General features: G+C 58.6%; 1 protein-coding gene across 1 annotated transcript; it reads right to left on the bottom strand.

The window, feature by feature from the left end:
• Window positions 1–2,371: 2,371 nt before the first annotated feature.
• Window positions 2,372–15,987, bottom strand: GNG2 (G protein subunit gamma 2). Its single transcript, XM_032189031.1, has 4 exons — window positions 15,804–15,987; window positions 3,385–3,453; window positions 2,980–3,113; window positions 2,372–2,764 (listed from the first exon to the last, which is right to left on the bottom strand). The coding sequence occupies exons 3-4, from the start codon at window positions 3,064–3,066 to the stop codon at window positions 2,636–2,638; spliced, it is 216 nt and encodes a 71-aa protein (XP_032044922.1). The 5' UTR covers window positions 3,067–3,113; window positions 3,385–3,453; window positions 15,804–15,987; the 3' UTR covers window positions 2,372–2,635.
• Between the last annotated feature and the right edge of the window lie 1,258 nt (window positions 15,988–17,245).

Here is a 17,245-nt window from a genome sequence, read left to right as displayed (position 1 = left end):
TGGAAAAGGGAAAAAATGGGAAGAGGGAAGGGAAGGGAAGGGAAGGGAAGGGAAGAGGAGAGGAGAGGAGAGGAGAGGAGAGGAGAGGAGAGGAGAGGAGAGGAGAGAAGGATAAAAGGAAAAGGGAAAAAAAAAAGAAAGGGGAAAAGAGAAAAGGGAAAAGAAAAAAAAATAAAAGGAAAAAAAATTAAAAATGGAAAAGGGAAAGGAAAGGGGAAAAAGAGAAAGGGGAAAAGGAAAAAAAAAAAATAAGGAAAAACAAGAAAGAAAAAATAAAAAAAGAAAAAATGGAAAAGGGAAAAGGAGAACCCGGAGCAGACAGGACAAGGACCGCTGCAGAGGCCCCGCAGAGCTCCCCGCTCCCACCTGCCTGGCCCCGTGGGCACCCCCCCACACCCCTCCCCTCTCCCCCACCTAACGAATTACCGGAGGCAATTAGCGGTGCTGAGGGCACCCGAGGGAAACCACCCCAAAAACGCGGCCTGCAAAGTGCTGCCGTCCCAACCCTACAAACCTACAAAACCTACAAAAAATGGGGAAAACTCCATCCCGCAGCCCCCCCCGTCTTGCCCCCATTCCCGCCCCCGCACGACACCACCACGGGAGCCTTGAAACAAATCCCAACTTTTATTTTATTGATTTCCACCGAGCACACACAGACCACGAGGGATGGGGATGCGCTACACCACGACGCCGACCTCCCTGCGCCCCATTACAAACCCCCAAAAATCCTCCCCCCACCCCAAAAAAAAAAAAAAAAAAAACCAACAAAAAACCCACACCCGGGCACCCCCCCCCAATAGATTTTTCCCTTCCAACCCTGCTGGCCCTGAGGGGATTTTTGGGGACACTTTGGTGGCCCTGCTGGCCTGGAGAGGGGACCCCGAGAGGATTTTTGGGGACGTTTTGGGGTGACTTTTGGGGTGAGGTTCCTGCAGCGGCGCCCTGCGGGGAGGGGGAAATAGGGAGCAGCGAGGCGCAGGGCACCCCGGCTGGGGGCTTTTTGGGCTCCCGACCCCCAAATTCTGGGCTCCTGGTGCAGCTTTTTGGGGTTTTGGGTCATGGAAAAGACGCGCGCCCGGTAAAAAAATTATTACAAACCACGACGGCGCTCGGGGAGGGCTGGGAAGGGACGGGGAAGGCAGCACGAAAGGAAAAGGCAAGGCAGGGCAGGGGGGGTACACATTTTCCCCGAAAAACCACGAGCTCACTGCCCCAGGAATGGGATCAGGGGGATGCCAGAGCCACCGCGGGCCGCAGCCTCATATCAGGGGTCTTCGATGCAGAAGACTAGAAAAAAGAGTATGAAAAGGTAGAAAAAAAACCCAAAACGCACTTGTTTCGGGCTAGAAAGACTCGCAGAAAGGTACCTAGAGACCGTGGCCCTCTTGGGTTTCTCTGTTTTTTTCTCTGTTTCACCCAGCCCCGAAAGGAGGCGTTTTTGCCCCAAAAGGAGGTGTTTTTCCCCCAAAAGGCTGATGGTGGGTGCTGCTTCTCCGCAGACCCGGGAGCCAGCCCCGCTGCGGGGTGCAGGCTGTGTATAAACGGGGCGTCAGGCACCTGAGGGAGCGGGGAGCTCCGGGGGCACCCTGCACCTCCCCAAAATCACCCCCGTGGCCACGGGGAGGGGGGACGGGAAGGGGCAGGGGCAGCGGGGAAGCCAAAAAAGGTGGGCAGGGAGCGGGCGAGGGGCAGAGAAGAGGCACGGAGGTGTGGGAGGAGAGGACGGGGCCGGGGAGACGTGGCCAGAGGTGATTTTGGAGGCCATCCCCAAAAAAAAAAGGTCCAGGGAGGGGCTGCGGGAGTCGATTTTGCCTCGGGCATCGCCTCGGGCGTCACCATGGGCATCGCTTCGGGCATCGCCCTGGGCATCGCCTCCCCCCAGCACGTGGGGTGGAATTATTAGAAAAAAAAAGGAAAAAAAACGAGGAGATCAGTCCCATGCAGCGTTACAAAAAGCCGTGGCGGGGTGAGGGGAGCACCAAGCACAACACGAGCACTCGCGGGGGGCCAAGCCAGCAGACAGAGCGCGGGGGCGCAGCGGGACGGGGCGGGGGGTCCCCAGCGAGCGCGGGGAAGGGGAGAGCACGAGACCCAACATCGAGCAACACCACGGGCAGCCAGCCTGTCGCTATCTATCCGGCAACGCCAACAGAAAATCCCAAATCGGGGGGGGGGGGGGGGGAACCCAGGACATCATTCCGGGAGGGGTTCTGCGCATCCGCGGCGCTTCCTTCGCTCAGCACCGCGCCGGGGGCTTTCGGGTACGGAACGGCCGGACAATTTTGGTGAGCAGAAAAGTGACACGGGTTTATTCTTTACATTAATATTCTCTCTTTTTTTTTTTTTTTCTCCTTTTTTTTTTTTTTTTTTTTTTTTCCCTCTAGGCAACTCTACAGACTTCAGCTCTTTTGCCTCGCAATGCAGATCACCTTATTCCCCCAAGGGCGGCCGGGTTCGTTAAACATGCACATCCCTGTAGCTTCCAGGCCGTGTATTTTTTATTTTTATTTTTTTACTTATTTTTTTGTTTTGTTTTGTTTAAATTCTGTGGACTAGCAGGTCGTCCCCCGTTCCTAAAAACTCTACGTCAGTGTTCAGGGTGGCCTGAGTGCCCGTCAGGCTCCTTGAGGGTTTACAGGATCACGCAGAAGAACTTCTTCTCTCTAAAGGGGTTTTCTGAGGCCGGGACGGGGGTCAATAAGGGGTCCTCCTTGGCGTGGGCTTCGCAGTACGCCATCAGGTCTGCTGCTGCCTTCGAGACCTGGAAGAAAAGGAGCTGGGGACGCTCTGTTTTGGGACATCCCACCCCGGGGATGACACGGTTCCCTTGGGGACATCCGGCCCCATCACTGCTGCCCCTGCTTTGGGCTTGCAGCGCCCTGGAGGAGTTCCCCGAGGGATTTTGGCGTGCCTGGGTGCCTCCCTGCGGCACCACCCGGCCCCGCAGCACCCCGCGGGGTGTCCCAGCATCGTTACCTTTATCCTGTCGATGTTGGCCTCCATCTTCAGCTGCTCCACCAGCTTGCGTGCCTGCGCTATGCTGGCGGTGTTGTTGCTGGCCATCGGCACGCCGGGCGCGCGGGGGGCTCGGCACGGAGCTGCTCGCGGCCCTGAAACCCCAAAAGCGATTCGCTGGGGCTGCCTTCGGGTGTTAAGAGGGCCCCCAGAATATTTGGGAGATGCTGAGCCGCCAGCATCGTTGCTGGAGCAGGGATTTCCTAGTAACTGGGACGCTCCGGCACGGCTGCTTCCCCTTACCAGAACAGCACCCCGCTCCCCGGCACCACCCCATAACGCAGCACCCAGCCCCCCCAGCCCATCCTACACCCCCCAGGCAGCCCCACACCCCCGGGGGGGTGTCCCAGCAGCGATTGCTTTTACCAAAGAGGCAGGGCTCGCCGGCGACGGGTGTCCCTAGGGGAACGGCTGCTCCTCTCGGGCGTCCGACACCTGGAAAAAAAGAGGGAAACAGAGAAAAGGGGGGGAAAAAAATAAAAGGAGGGTGAGGAGATGGATGCGATGCCACAGTGATAGGGGTATTTATGGCCCCCGGGCAGGCTGGGGGTTTCCTTCCGCTCCCCCCAGCTCCCCCGTGACGCTGTTTGTTTGCACGCCACGCGGCTCTCGGCACAGGAAGAGGTTTCGAGTCAGCGGGCAAATATCCGAGGGCTCCTGGCACGCAGTCTCTTGGCTGTTTCCCAGCGAAATCAGCAGAAATCCTCCCCTCTTATCCCCTCTCCTTGAGCATCCCCAGCCTCCGGCGGAGGAGACGGCCCCGAAGTGCCAGCGGCCAGGCAGGAGAGGATGGAGACCCAACGGGGACGAGCAGGGGACGTGCCCTGGCCGTGCACGGAGCTGTTGGGGTGCTCACGGGGCTCGGTGCTGCTCGGCACCCGGCCAGGATCCGGCCACGCACCCTGGGAGCGCTCAGCCCCTCTGCCCAGCGTGGGAACGACAATATTTTTGGAGCCGGCGTGTCCACGCTGCGAGCCGCCGGGCGTGCTTCCTTCAGCAAAAATACAGCTCGTGGCCATCCCGGGCTGGAAACCCACCCCAAACAGCCCAGCCTGTCAAAAAAGCACAGCCCTAAAGGCGTTATTTTTCATCCCAAAGTGAGGACACCCAGGGTACCGCCGGCACGGAGGCGCCGGGAGCAAACCCCAAAGCTCCGTGCATGGATAGCGGGTCGGAGCCGAGAGCATCGGGCACGTAAAAAGCACCCCAGCTGGTAAATCCTCTGGTTTGATGCTCAAATGCCCAAATATTTGAGGACGGCTCTTGCTAGGAAGTGTTCTTAGGGGAATTTGGGAGTTCCCAGAGTGACAGCAGCCCTGGGAGCGGCTCGGGATGGGGATGGAGGTGGGTAAGGGAGCCCCAAAGGAGCAGGCAGGTGGTTACGAGTCGATCCAAGCCCACCCCATGAACAATCCCTGCCATATAGTTAAAAATCACCGTGCTTTGTGACGTTTCCTGAGCCCTATTTGCAGCAGGGGACACGGGGACACGCAGTGCCCTGTGCCTGGGTAATAGGATTCCTGCCTCGGAGGCCCCAGGCTGAGTAGGGACAATATTTTATTTTCATGCTAGTGGTGCTTAAGCTTGCACATTTTTTCTTTCACCAGCCAAATCGGGCACCAAAACTGGGATCCGGGGGGGGATTTGCATGGACTCAGCTGTGCAAACGGCGAGTGAGGCTGTTTTTAGGGTGCCAAATCAGCATTTCTGGCTGTTTTTGCAGTCCGGCTTTGCCAAAAGCTCTGTTTTTTTCCCCATGACACCAAAACCCCAAGCTGTGAGTTGGTTTGCACCTTGCACGGGCTCTGTCCCCCCGTCTCCAGCCCCACAAACACAAATCCTGAGCCTCCCTCTTCCCCTGTCGGCAGGGTTTTATCTCAGGTTGCATGCAGCATCCTCCGAAATGTTTAACAACCCGAACTTTAACCCAAACACCTTAAATTTAACCCAAACACCTTAAACCACACCTCGGGCTGCCTGCAGCCTTTGCCCACCCCACCGCAGACCCCCTGGGCTTAAAACCCACGGATCGCATCCTCTCTGACCCTCCCATTCCCCAGATTTATTTTTTTTCCTCCAGGTTTTTGCCTGCTTTGAAGGAAATCGCTCTCCCCGCTACGGCTCCTGGAGAAGCGAAAGGAAAAGCAGCAGCCGGGCAGGGTGGCTCTGCGGGAAGGAAACCGAAAGCTGGGGACAGTCAGGATTTGGGGGAAAAGGGCTCAGGGTGGTTCCTATGGGGCAGGCATCGCCTGCACATCCCACCCCAAGGCTGATGGAGGGGGATAACGGGGCCCGCCAGCACCACCCGGGGGGAGCGGATGCGTTTTTGAGCCGTCCCCGTGCTTGTGCTAAGAGCTGCCTCTAAAGATAGGCTGCTCGCTTGAAAACTAACGACTAAATATACGCGGAAAGCCAAAAAAAAAATACTACAGACAGAAAAAAAATAGCAAAGAGCCACGTTTCCAGGGGGCGGCCTCGCTGAGCTGAGCAGCAGACGGGGCTGGGGAAGGAGCCCCGGCACACCCAAAGTGCTCGTGGCCCCTCGTTTCATTAGGCACGGGGATAATTAGCCAGCTCGGAGCCCCTGGGCTCCTCTCACACCCCTCACCGGGACCTAGAGCCACAGCCCCTCATCCCATCCTGGATTTATTCCCCTTCTCCGATGCAGGTTTTCCTGCCGACGCTGAGGAGCAGCCCGCGGGTCGGAGGCGCGCCAGCAAATAAAATAGATAAATAAATAAATTGCAAGGCGCCTGAGCCGAAACCGAGCCCGTTGCCATGGAAACTGCTTCGTTAGCACACCAGCTAACGATCCCGCCCGGCACCCGGATCGGCCCCACTGGTGGTGACTTGTCCCCGTTGGGGGTCTCGGCGCTGCCCCGTGTTGCGCCCCAAAGGGTGCACCGGGGTCCTGGGCACCCAGGTGGTGCACAGCAAGGGGATGAGGCACCCCGGGGGAGATTTGGAGGCTGTTTTGTCTCCAAAAGCAGCGTGAGGGATTGGGAGCTCATCGCTGGTCCTGGATCCTAGGGGGCTGAGCTCTGGTTGCCCCCTCCGTCCATCCCCGGCCACAACCAAAGCCAAAATCTCGCTTAGGGATGGAGTAAACGGCACGGGATCCCCCCACTCACACCCCAAAAGCCTCCAAAGCAGCGTGCTGGGGTGCTGCAGCCACAGCTCGGGGTGTGGGAAGGGGCAGCCCCAGCCCCAAGCATTTGGGGGCCCTGCCGCAGGGTTCCCCTCGTGCCCCGAGACGTCCCCGCGGGCGTCACGCCCGAGTGAGAACCCGGGGTTTTTGTTTTCCCACACGTGCCCCAACGGTTCAGAAGAGAAGGCAAACAGAAAGCAACCTCAACTTCCTTTCAGTCGTTTGGTTCTTCTCTCAAACACGATTTGGGTGAGGGAGCGGGCGCCTGACGGCAGGGCCGGGGACACCTCGCCCTGTCCCTCCTGCCACGAGGTTCTGGGTTCGCACCCGGTGCTGGGTGCTCCAGAAAGACCAGCAAAAACGAGGTGCTGGGAGGATGAAGTGCACTGGGAGGGACGGACACGGCCCCACGGGGAGGAGGAGGAAGGGGATGATGTGGTGGGATGCTGCCGAGCTCTGCTGCGAGGTGCCGAAGGGACGGCAAAGGGACACCCTGCCACCCCATGCCCAGCACGAAGTCTGCAAAAGCCTGGTGGTAAAGGGCAGAGCTGCCTCCCCCCTGCAAGCACCACTTGGCCTTTATCCCACGGGGATTTCAGAATCCAATCAATCAATCAATCAATCAATATTTTCGGTTGCCTGAGTTTTATTTTTATGCGGCTCGCCCAAGAGAACACAGGGCTTTGGAAACTCCCTAAAAGCCTGACCACGGCCCCAACCCAAGGGCAGGGCTCCTCGCAGCACCACGGCTCTGCCCGTGCTCAGCCAAAAACACAGGGGGCTTGCTTGGGAACAGAGGAGAGCAGAAAACCCCAAAAGCTCCTTTCTGAGACCATCCGAAACCCAAATCACCCTTCGGTTAGAGGAGGCATCACCGCGCTGAGCTCTTTCTTCCTTCAGTTCTTGATTCCTTCACCAAAATAACTCCAATTGGCTTCAAAATGAACTCACCCTACGTGCCTTGCTCAGAAATCCCAGCTCCCTGCCCCTTGTCCAGGAGAAGAGCAGGGGCTGAGGGTGGCTGAAGGCACGGAGGAAGTGAGGAGCCCCCCACTGACCACAGACCAGTCTTAACGAAGCCCAGGCTATTACTTCATGTTAACGAGCTGACCCATTCCGGGGTTTCAACCCCCAGCATCCTGCTGCTTACTTCCAGCGCCGAGATAAAGACCCCAAGGGGAGGCACGGGGTGAGCTTTGGGAGCATTTTGGCAAACAGATTTTGGCACTTGGCTGCGCCGACACCACTCCTGACGGAGCAAACCCCCGCTGAGCCTGGCTCGAGGTGGCCCTTCACTCGAAGCCGTGGCCACTTACTGGGGACAGGGACAGGGAAGCTGGGAAGCCACCAGTTTGGCCCAGTTAAAGCCCAGTCCCGTGCCTTTCGCTCCCAGCACGAGAGCCCCGCGGCGCCTTTTGCTCCCGTACCGCTGGAGGTGAAGCCTCCAGCTGTGCTCCGGGAGCCCCGCTGCCATCTCCGATGATTTCACCCGAATCAAACCTTTATTGGAATTTTATTTTAAGTAACAGCCACACGAAGCCTAATAAACCTCCCCGGCCGCGGGGAATTGCCCAACAAGTTACATCAGCGCAGAAACAACCCCCTTAACCACCCCATTAGCTCGAGACCCCACGGGAATTACCTTAGACTGCTTTAATTAGGCATCTGCAGTACAAAAGAATTAATTAATTAGTGATAAGCACCTGAACCACATTACTCATAAGGATCTATTTCCAGCTTCAAATACATCAAACAGGTCACAGCCTATCCGCTGGGGTGGAGCAGAGCCCCGGTGCTGCTGAGCACCGCTTCTCTCCCCATCCCTGCGCCGCAGCCATCAAAGCAGGAGGCTGGAAGCTGTTTTTTTCTTCTTCCTTTTCTTTCTTTTTTTTTTTTTTTCCCCTTTCTATCTTTTTTTTTAATATATAAATCCAGAGCAGGTGCCTTTGAGAGCCGCTACTCGCGCACCGCGTGGAGACGGAGAGCTTTGGAGCTGCTTCCCGGGATGCGTTGCGCTTTGTGCAGGGGTTGTAGAGTAACCTCCTACGCCTTGTGGCTACGATTAACCTGCACGGGTTTGGCGACAGCATCAATAAGACACCTGCTAAACAAGCAGAGAGCTCCCTGACGGCCGCATCCCAAGCAGGAGGAGGATCGCCACTAAATGTGGGTGATTTTAGCAGGTTTCCAAGCGGAGAGGAAAAAAAAAAAAGGGAAAAATAGATCCCCGTACTTTTCAACTTACTATTAAAATTATATAAAAGTAATTCAGTGTGCTAAATAGTATGTGGTGAGAGGAGTTACTACCCGCAGGCAAGCGAGCAGCCCTGCAAACCGGGTTAGCAGGGGCAGGTGAGCCAGAATTAGGCTGCTGGCGCCCCGTCCTTGCGTGGCAAGCTGACCCACATTGCCTCCGCTAAATTCCCCCTCTGCCACTCGCTGCTGTGCCCTTTTTGCTGTAACCCTGAGCATCTTGCTCAGAAGTAGAAAGCACAAAGTGATGATAGCGGTGGGGAGCACACCTGGGTCCCTGCTCCTCGCCTCCTCTCCCACTGAGCTCCAGGTACAGCGAGCGCCTCGGTTTTCCCACGGAGCCCGACATCCCTCACCAGCCTGTTTTCCCCACAAAACGCACACAAAACATTTTTTTCCCTTTGACAAAAGCCATTTTTTCTCACGCTGTTATTTACAACGAGCTACCACAACCCCTGAGCTGGCGGTGCCACATCCCTGCCACATTCCCTATTGAGCCGCTGGCACCACGTGTAACGCCAGCCATCGTCCCCGCCGTGCCGGGGGTGACACACGCCTGGCAAACCCTGCTTTACGCAGAGGGAGCCAAGAGCTGCTCCCCGGGGCCGTGTTCTTACGTTTGAGATTTTTTTGCCTTGCAAAAAATGTAAAGGAAATGTGCAAAGCCAAAAAAACGTGTGCCAAAGCCGGGATAAAGCGGCACAAGGCGCCCTCCCATCCATCCATCCCACTGTCGTGGGGGTGAAGCCACACCAGGGATGTGGGGCAGGATGGGACCCGAGGTTGTAGGGTGTATCCTGGCCATGCCACGGGCCCCACGTGCTTCATTTACCCCACCCCGTGCCTGTTCCCACACCTTTAATCCTGGCAAGCCACCCGCAGCCACCCTGCTTCAGCTGCTTGAGTACAAACGCCTTTCCCTGCCCACTGTGGCCTCAGCACCCCTCTGTGCTGCCCCTTTCTGTGCTCCTCCAGCCCGGAGTGTGGAAATCTGTGAGGGCAGCAGCTCCTTTGGGGCCAGGCTTTGGTTACAGGTAGGATGGAGGAGTAGCATCGACGCCAAGCCAGCCTAAGTTTGACATCCATTAATGGAAACATTAGTCCAGGGCTCAGATTTAAGCTTGAAAATCATCGGTGTGTCCCTTATTTGCTGTCAATGCCCCCCTAAAAGCCTGGGTTGCTGTATTAACATCATCTTTTTTTTTTAACATCATCTTTTTACTCCTGCCTGGCCCAGCATGGAGGGAGGAGCCGGGGGCGGCAGCGTCCCCCCCGCAGGCATCAGCCAGGAAGCACCGGCCATGAATACGGCCCCCAGGCGGGGACGTCAGGCTGAGCAGCAATTATATTAAATCAGCTGATAAATAATGCAACGTATTTTGATGGCAGCGGCGCTGCGAGCTCCGCACAAACACCATCACGGCTCCGCGGCATTAAAAATACAAGGGGGTGAAGCGCAATCAGGTCAGCATGACTTGAATAATGGAGCCTGGAGCCTTGCCGAAAGGCTGCCCTTGGGGTGGGATGTGGCACGGGTCTCATGGTGGTGCCACCAGGCCGTGGACTTGTCCCTGTCAGCATTCAAAGTGTTCCCATTTGAGGCAGAAGACCCACCCCAAAGACCCCCAAACCCCTGCAGACCCTCTGAGGGGGTAGAAGACCCCAGGCAGGCACATGGAGCTGGGTGGAGGAGACCTGGGCAGGTCACCGTGTGCTTTTAGGGGCAAGTGGCTGTGGATGTGCTGCTGGGCCCACAAGGACCCATACAATGCCCAGAGGTGGGATCGGGCACCTCCAGGGGTCCCCTCCATCCTAAAGGGGCAAGGGGCATGGTGTTTCATGGCCAAACCCCTGGGAAAAGCCCAAAGTGAACGGGGGACTGAACAGACCCTTGGGCAGCCCCCCTGAGGCCACCAGCTCCTGGGGCTAACACATTGAGCCAAAAAACCCCAAACCACACGGCCTGGGCTCCATCTGCAACACCAGCCAGCCCCTCGTTCATCCCATCTGTCACGGGGGGAGCCGTCTCCTCACTCTCCCCATCCAGCTCCTGCCAAAATGGGGCAAATTTGGGAGCTGGTGCAGGCAGAGGGGGCGAGAGCCATAACATGAGTGAGACCGAGTGTGCTCCTGGCAGCCCAGACGTGCCAAAAGAGCAGCCCAAGGAGCCAAAACCCAACCACACACGGGCTGGGAAGCCTCCCCTACACAAACACGATTTGGGGTGGTTTTGGGATGCCTGCTGAGACTCCAGAGGGGTCCCATCATGTCCCATCAAGGCCCTGCAGGGCTGTGTGTGGGGCTGGGCCTGTCGCAGCCCGGCCATGTTGGCACCTCCTGAGGGCGGCCATGGCCCTGCTAGAGATCCATGGCCCCTTCTTGGAGATCATGGGAGGTTTTTGTCAGATAAGAGCAAAAAGTGTCATGGGATTTACTATCAAGCAGCCAGAGATGGGGCCTGGTCACCTCAGGGGTGACGGAGGGGCTTTGTGCAGCTCAGGGGACTCCGTCCAACGTGTTGGTGTCCCTACAAAACGACCCTTGTCCAAGGCAGACACTTAGCCTTCCCCCAAAGCCATAAATTTTGGAGCTACAGGGCTGGTAACACCATCCCAGCACAGGGAAGAGCACCGGCATGGCAGCAGCCCCATCACACAGCCAGCCCCAGAGCGTAGGGACATACCCCGAGCCTGCCCTGCCTTGGGGATGAGGGCACCCACCCCAGGGCCACCCACAATGACCTAAAATTCTCCAAAATTGCTGTGGATGCCCTGCCTGGCCTCAGGTCCCCATGGCTGTGGGGTGTGACAATCCTCTTGGTCACAGAGACCTATCTGGCTGTAGGATCTGGCCCCACTCCTGTGTTCCCCACCAGTCACAAGGGTGTCGTGAGCGTGTCCGTGTCTGCTTGCAGAGGTGCCCATGGCACCAACGTCCCCGTGACACCAAGGAACAGCTCCGGCCATGGCAGCCGAGCCACAGGGATGGGTTTTAGCAGCCCCGAAAGGGAGGATGCTGCAGCAGGAGGGGTGCTGGGCAGCACGGTGGGGGTAAGGCAGCAGCACCGCGGGGGCTCCCGGGAGCTGCAGCAGGAAAATCCTGTGCTGTGCTGGGTTTATTCCCCTCTGCTGGGACTGCATGCTATCTAGGAAGGAGCACTGATTGCTCAGGATCTGTGATGAGCTCCAAGGATCAGGTAATGCTGCTTTTTCACTCCCAAGTCGGCGTGTCTTACAAACCCAGCTGCCCAGCGCGAAGAGCTGCTCGTAGGGAGCGTTATGGGAAGCACGGAGCAAACTTCCCTTCTGATAGCTATCAGGAGAGCAAGCGAGGGCAGGGCGATCAACCTGCTAAACCCAGACTCCTGCTCAGCTCCAGAAGCTCATCCAACACCCTCCTGCTCTGCATCCCACTGGGTGCTGTGGTGCCCGCTCCCATCCCCAGCACGCGGGGTGAGCACGCCCGGATCGGTGTCAGCGCCACTGTGATGTGCTGCTGGTGCTTCAGCACATCAGAGAAGGGCATTTCTCGGTGCTGTGCCCAAAAGGATGAAACCCCAAAGGCACCATCACCACCTGCAAACCTACAGCTCACCATGAGCTCCGGGAAGGGCCAGGAGGGCACAAGCTGCTGCCAGGTCTGCGACCCCGAGCAATGCTCCTGAGCTCCAGCGCAAGGATGAGCTCAGCTGCTTCTTTGTGAGCTCGGTGAAGCCAGAGGTCTCCTTCAAGCCATCAGAGAAGCCAACACACCTGGATGAGCGTCCCAGAGCTGCTCTTTTTTAAATGCAAACTTCTCTGGTGTCCCATCCCTGCATCTCAGCCCACACAGGAGCATCACCGCTGCTGGAGACCAGCACCGGTACCCACCGACCACAACCCAGGAGCACCCTGACCCTCTCCAGTTAGACCGAGCCACAACGATGACAAGAAGCAACAGGGGAAGAAGATTACTGTGTGATAAGCAAGCGGAGGATGAGATAAGGTGAAAACCAACTGTGTTTGGTACGATGAGCTGGTCTGGGTACAGCTGCTGCCCAGGAATTGTCAAAAATGTTACCAGCTGCACGCAAATGGCAAGGTGGGAAGTTTTTAAGGTTTGGTACAATGCCATTTCAGAGACTTCTTTTTTTTTTTTTTTTTTCCCCACTGAGTGTGTGAAAACTTGGTTTTGCCTACGTGAGATGGAGGAGAAGCGTTATGCCAGACTTCAGCCTCCTCGTGGCTCACACGAGGACGCGCACGCAGGAGGCAGCGGCCAGGAATGGGTCGGGGCCGAGAACTGCTCCCACCAGCCACAGCCCCAAACCTCTACAGACCCCATGGGGCTGCTCCCCACATCCTGCCCGTGGGCTCTGCCCGCCCAGCCCTGAAGTTTTGGAGCCAACCTCACCTCTCCACCGAGCCAAGTCCCTGTCCTCCCACCAGCCACAGCAGCTGGAGCCCGTCCTTCTCCCCAGACCTGCCTCGAAGTGGGGCGAGAGCCAACTTGCTCGTGCCAAGAGCGTGCAGCAAACCTCGCTCATCCAGCCAGAAAACGCAGCCTGCGCCCCCCCCTGCAGCCATCTCACCATCCCCAGCAGGAGCAGAGCCCCCGCTTTCCCTTCTCCCCAGCAATTTTGGATGCGGGGCTGCTCCTGCACCGTGAAGGACCTGTCCTGGGGGTGTTCCAACCACACCTTGCAGACAGAAAATTAAAAAAATGCACGTGGAAGGTGTGACCCCAAACTGGAAGTGGCCAGGCAGTCAGTCTGGGCAAAGACAAGCACAAAAGTGCCCTTCCCAGCACAGCACCGTGTGCTGCATCCCGCACCCAGGCCTGGACCACGGCACGGGATGTGGCATCTCCCTCTGCCTTTCCTCCCCTCTTTTCTCCCAGTACCCGCTGAGACTGCACTGAGCAGCTGAGCGAGAAGCCAGAGAGGGAGAAACAGCAAGGAAAGGGTCTGAAAAGGAAGAAAAATTAAAAATGCACCCCGGTCCCTTTGCTCGATTCTCCCGCTTTGGCATGCTGTGAACGCACACGGCCCCGGGCACAACTAAGGACCGGAACACTCAGATAATTCACGCTGAGCCCCGACACAACTCGTGCCAAAAATGATGCTTTTCCCAGGGCGATCCCCTTATCCCCGACCCAAAAGAGGTTATGGGATGGCAAGGTGGCCAGCAAACAACACGGCACGAGCGGGACGGTCCCAATCCCCCTGGAGCTGGTGCGGGACCGGGCGGTGTGGCCACCCCGCAGCCCCCCGGGCAGCGTTTTTGGGGGCTGCAGGGCTCGGCGCTGGCTCGCCAGCCCCAATTGCTATGGAAACAGCATGCGCCGGCGCTGCTTCTCTCCTCCCATGACTCACGGGTTTTCAAAAGGAGAAGTGGTGCCTCGGCCGCCGCTGTTTTGAGGCCAAAACAGCCAAAGCCGTGCGGGCGCGCTCACGGGGGCTGGGTGGGGAGGCACCGCCTCGCCCTGCAAGGCGTTTTCGCCAAGCTCCCGGCTGCTCCCGTGCTGAGTGGTGAAAAAACTGTGTGTTTTGGGGCTTCAGAATAATAATTATAATAGTAGTAGGGTTCCTCTGGTGGCACACGCCCCGCTACCTGCCGGGAATCACATCGTGTGCCCCGCTGCCGCCACCCGTCCCCGATGTGGCTGAGCGCTGCGCGCACCCAGAGCCATCCTCTGGGGTTGTGTGGGTGCCTGGAGAAAAGGTGGCAGGTCCCAGAGCATCCCAGTGCCATCCCAGAGCATCCCAGTGCTGTCCCAGAGCATCCCAGTGCCGTCCCAGAGCATCCCAGTGCCGTCCCAGAGCATCCTCCAGTGCGTGCGCATCCAGGGCTGTGGGGAGAGGAAGGGCACATGCAGGGAGTGCAGCTTGGGGCAGGGGGACCTGTGGGTCCCCCGCCTTGGGGTCACTGTGCTGGGTGTGAGAGCGACTCTGGTCATCATCCAGATGGTGCTGAGACCACCACACTCGTGTCACAGGTGGCAGCACGCCCCTGGCAAGGGAACGCGGCGCTGAAAAAGCTGAAAAAAAGCACCAAAAGTGCCAAGGGGGCAGCCCGGCCCCATACCCCATGGCACGGGGTGAGAAAAGCCCCCGGGCACCCTCCTGGAGAAAGAAAGGCTTCGCCCCGGGGCTTTCCTGGCAATAATTAATTGAGTCATATTTCAATCCAGCCAGCGGCCGTATGGCAGAAAAGAGGATTAAAATCGCAGGCTTCCAGCTGCATTCAGGGAAATCCAGTTATAAGGAAAAAGCCTCCATGCCTGGCCCCAGCACGGTGCCAGGGCGTGTGCCCCGACCCCAGCCCTTCCCTCCTGTGCCCCCCCGGGACAGCACCCCCCGACTTTATCAGGGACTCGCTAGCAAGAAAGAAGGAGAGCCCAGATTCAAGTTTTTGCCTAAAAATAAATCCGTTTTCCCACGAGGCAGCACGAAAACCAAAGTTTTTGGCCGCCTTCCCCTCCCTCCAGCACAGGGGACCCCTGGAGAGGCTCTCCCCAAGGGGTCTCCCCCCCGTGCACCCCCAGAGGGGCTGTTCTGCCGTGGTTACTTGTCCCGACGCCCTGCACAAGCCGTGCCTGTTGTATGGCCACAGCTGGGAAAAAAAAAGCAGGATTTCAATCAAAATCCCCAGGCGGAGGGCTGCCGGCGCGGGGATGGTGCACCCCAAAATTTCCCCCTCCGGAGCCAGGCTGGGGGCAGCTCCGTCCCCAAGCCAGAGGTTCCGGCAGGGATTTGGGGCAGGGAAAGCCCTTTGTAGGGGAAGGAAAAAATAAATAAATAAAAAATAAATTAAAAAAAAAGGAAAAAAGGAAAAAGGAGAGAACACTGCTCCTCATTCATCCTCGGCAAAAGCCTTTCGTGTGATGGCAAATCAGTTGATTAACCCAGGATCGGCCCCTGTAAATCGGAGCTTTGTTTTGGGGAGGCTGAGCGCCCTGCGCCAGGCACCTTCCCCCAGTCCCCCCCAGTCCTCCCAGTCCCCCCCCAGTGCCCCCAGTGCCCCCAGGCAGGTGCCGTCACCGCCGGGGGTCCTGGGGTGGGTGGCAGCGGGTCCCCGTGGGGTGACGGTGGGGTGATGGGGCGCCGCCGCCCTGCCCGGGGGTGGCACCCGGGGGGTTTGGGTGGGCTCGGCTCCCTTTTTTTTGGGGTGCAGAGGGTTGGGGGGGGCCCTTTGGGGCCAGCTGCAAGCAGCCAGCCAGGGGTGGGGCTGCCCCGGGGGGGGGCTGCCCAGCCCCAGCGCGCCCAGTGCGCCCAGTGCGCCCAGTGCGCCCAGTGCGCCCAGTGCCGGCGCTCTCAGTTGCCCGCAAGCCCCGGTGGCTGCGCTCCCAGCGCCTCCCAGTGCCTCCCAGTGCCTCCCAGTGCCTCCCCAGCCCTCGGAGGTACCTGCAGGCGGCTGGAGCTGCCCCGGCTCCCCGGGGGGAGGACAGACGGATGGATGGAGGGATGGATGGAGGGATGGAGGGAGGGATGGAGGCAGCAGGAGGGGTGGTCAGCGGCAGCCCCGAGCGCCGAGTCCCCACCCAGCTTTGTCTGCGCTCATCCCTCTGCCTACAGGAAGCGGCTCGGCCCCGACTTCCTCCTCCTCCTCCTCCTCCTCCTCCTCCTCCTCCTCCTGCTGCTGCTGCTGCTCTCCCTCCCCTCCCCGCCCCTCCGACCCCCCGTTCGCTGCCGAGCGCTTTTCTGCAAGACCCCGCTGCGCCCCAGCCTCCCCTCCCCTCCCTTCCCCTCCCTCCCCTCCCCACCCTTCCCCTCCCTCCTGCCCTGCCCTGCCCCACAACCCCCCCCCCTCCACCCCACACCGACCCCACAACCCCCCCGCTGCGCCCTGCACCCCCACCACGCCCCCCATCACCTCCTGCACCCATCTCGCCCCTGCACCCATCACATCCCCCGGCACCCCCAATCCAACCCCCCCCCCCAGACCCTCAGCGCTCCCCATTTTTGTATTTCCTTTTTCAGCACTTTAAACCCAAACGCCCAGATTTTAAGATCAGGATTTTTTTATTATTTTATTTTTTTATTTTTTTTTAGGATTTTAGCAGCTGGCGAGCACCGTCGGGGTTTTTATGAAACCTTTTTCTTTCCCCCACCCGTGCCCCAAAACAAGCGCTGACGTCCCAGCTGTGGGGTCCCTGGCTGACCCTACAGATCTCCTCTTTGGGATCCCGAGGAGATCCCGGGCACGCAGCAGGATCACAAATCCCACAGGAGACACGGGGGCGAGGTGCCGGGGGGGTGCACCCAGTGCCACTGGGTTGATTTAGGGGATGCCTTTGGCAGCCCCCTGGCAGAGACCGGTGCCATTTGGGGTACGGCAGCTTTCCCAGCCCCACAATGGGATCTGTGGGTCCGTGAGCGTCTTGTGTCCCCCCCCCCCCAAAACCGGGGGGCCCCCAGTGGCCTCCCCGTGCTCCGAGCGCGTTTCCTGCAAGGGAGGCGATGGGCTGCGAGAAAATGGGTTTTCCCCCCGTTTCCACAGCAACGCCGGTGACTGATTTCCGAGGCTGCCCTGCAAGCACCGCACGGCACCCGCTCAGCCAGGCACCCCGACAAGCCTGGATCTGGCCCCCCAGGGGAACACCCAGTGCCAAAACCCCACACCGAGCGGGGGGCGCGGGGCGTTTTGCCCTTTGCAGGGCGTTTTGCGCCGGGCTGTCTCCTTAAATCAACACGGTTCACTTTCTAAGTGCTTCTCCTCTTGGTATTTGATTTTTTTTTCCCCTTAAATCCAGTTTTCCCATTTTTTTTTTTTTTTGGCTTTTGAGCGTAACCAGTCCCACGTCGCCCCGTTCCGCCCCGTTCGCACACTGCAGCTCCCGGGCTGC

This window comes from Aythya fuligula, chromosome 5 (assembly GCF_009819795.1).
Source record: "Aythya fuligula isolate bAytFul2 chromosome 5, bAytFul2.pri, whole genome shotgun sequence".
NCBI classification, from domain to species: Eukaryota; Metazoa; Chordata; class Aves; order Anseriformes; family Anatidae; genus Aythya; species Aythya fuligula.
This window is presented reverse-complemented; position numbering and strand designations above follow the sequence as displayed.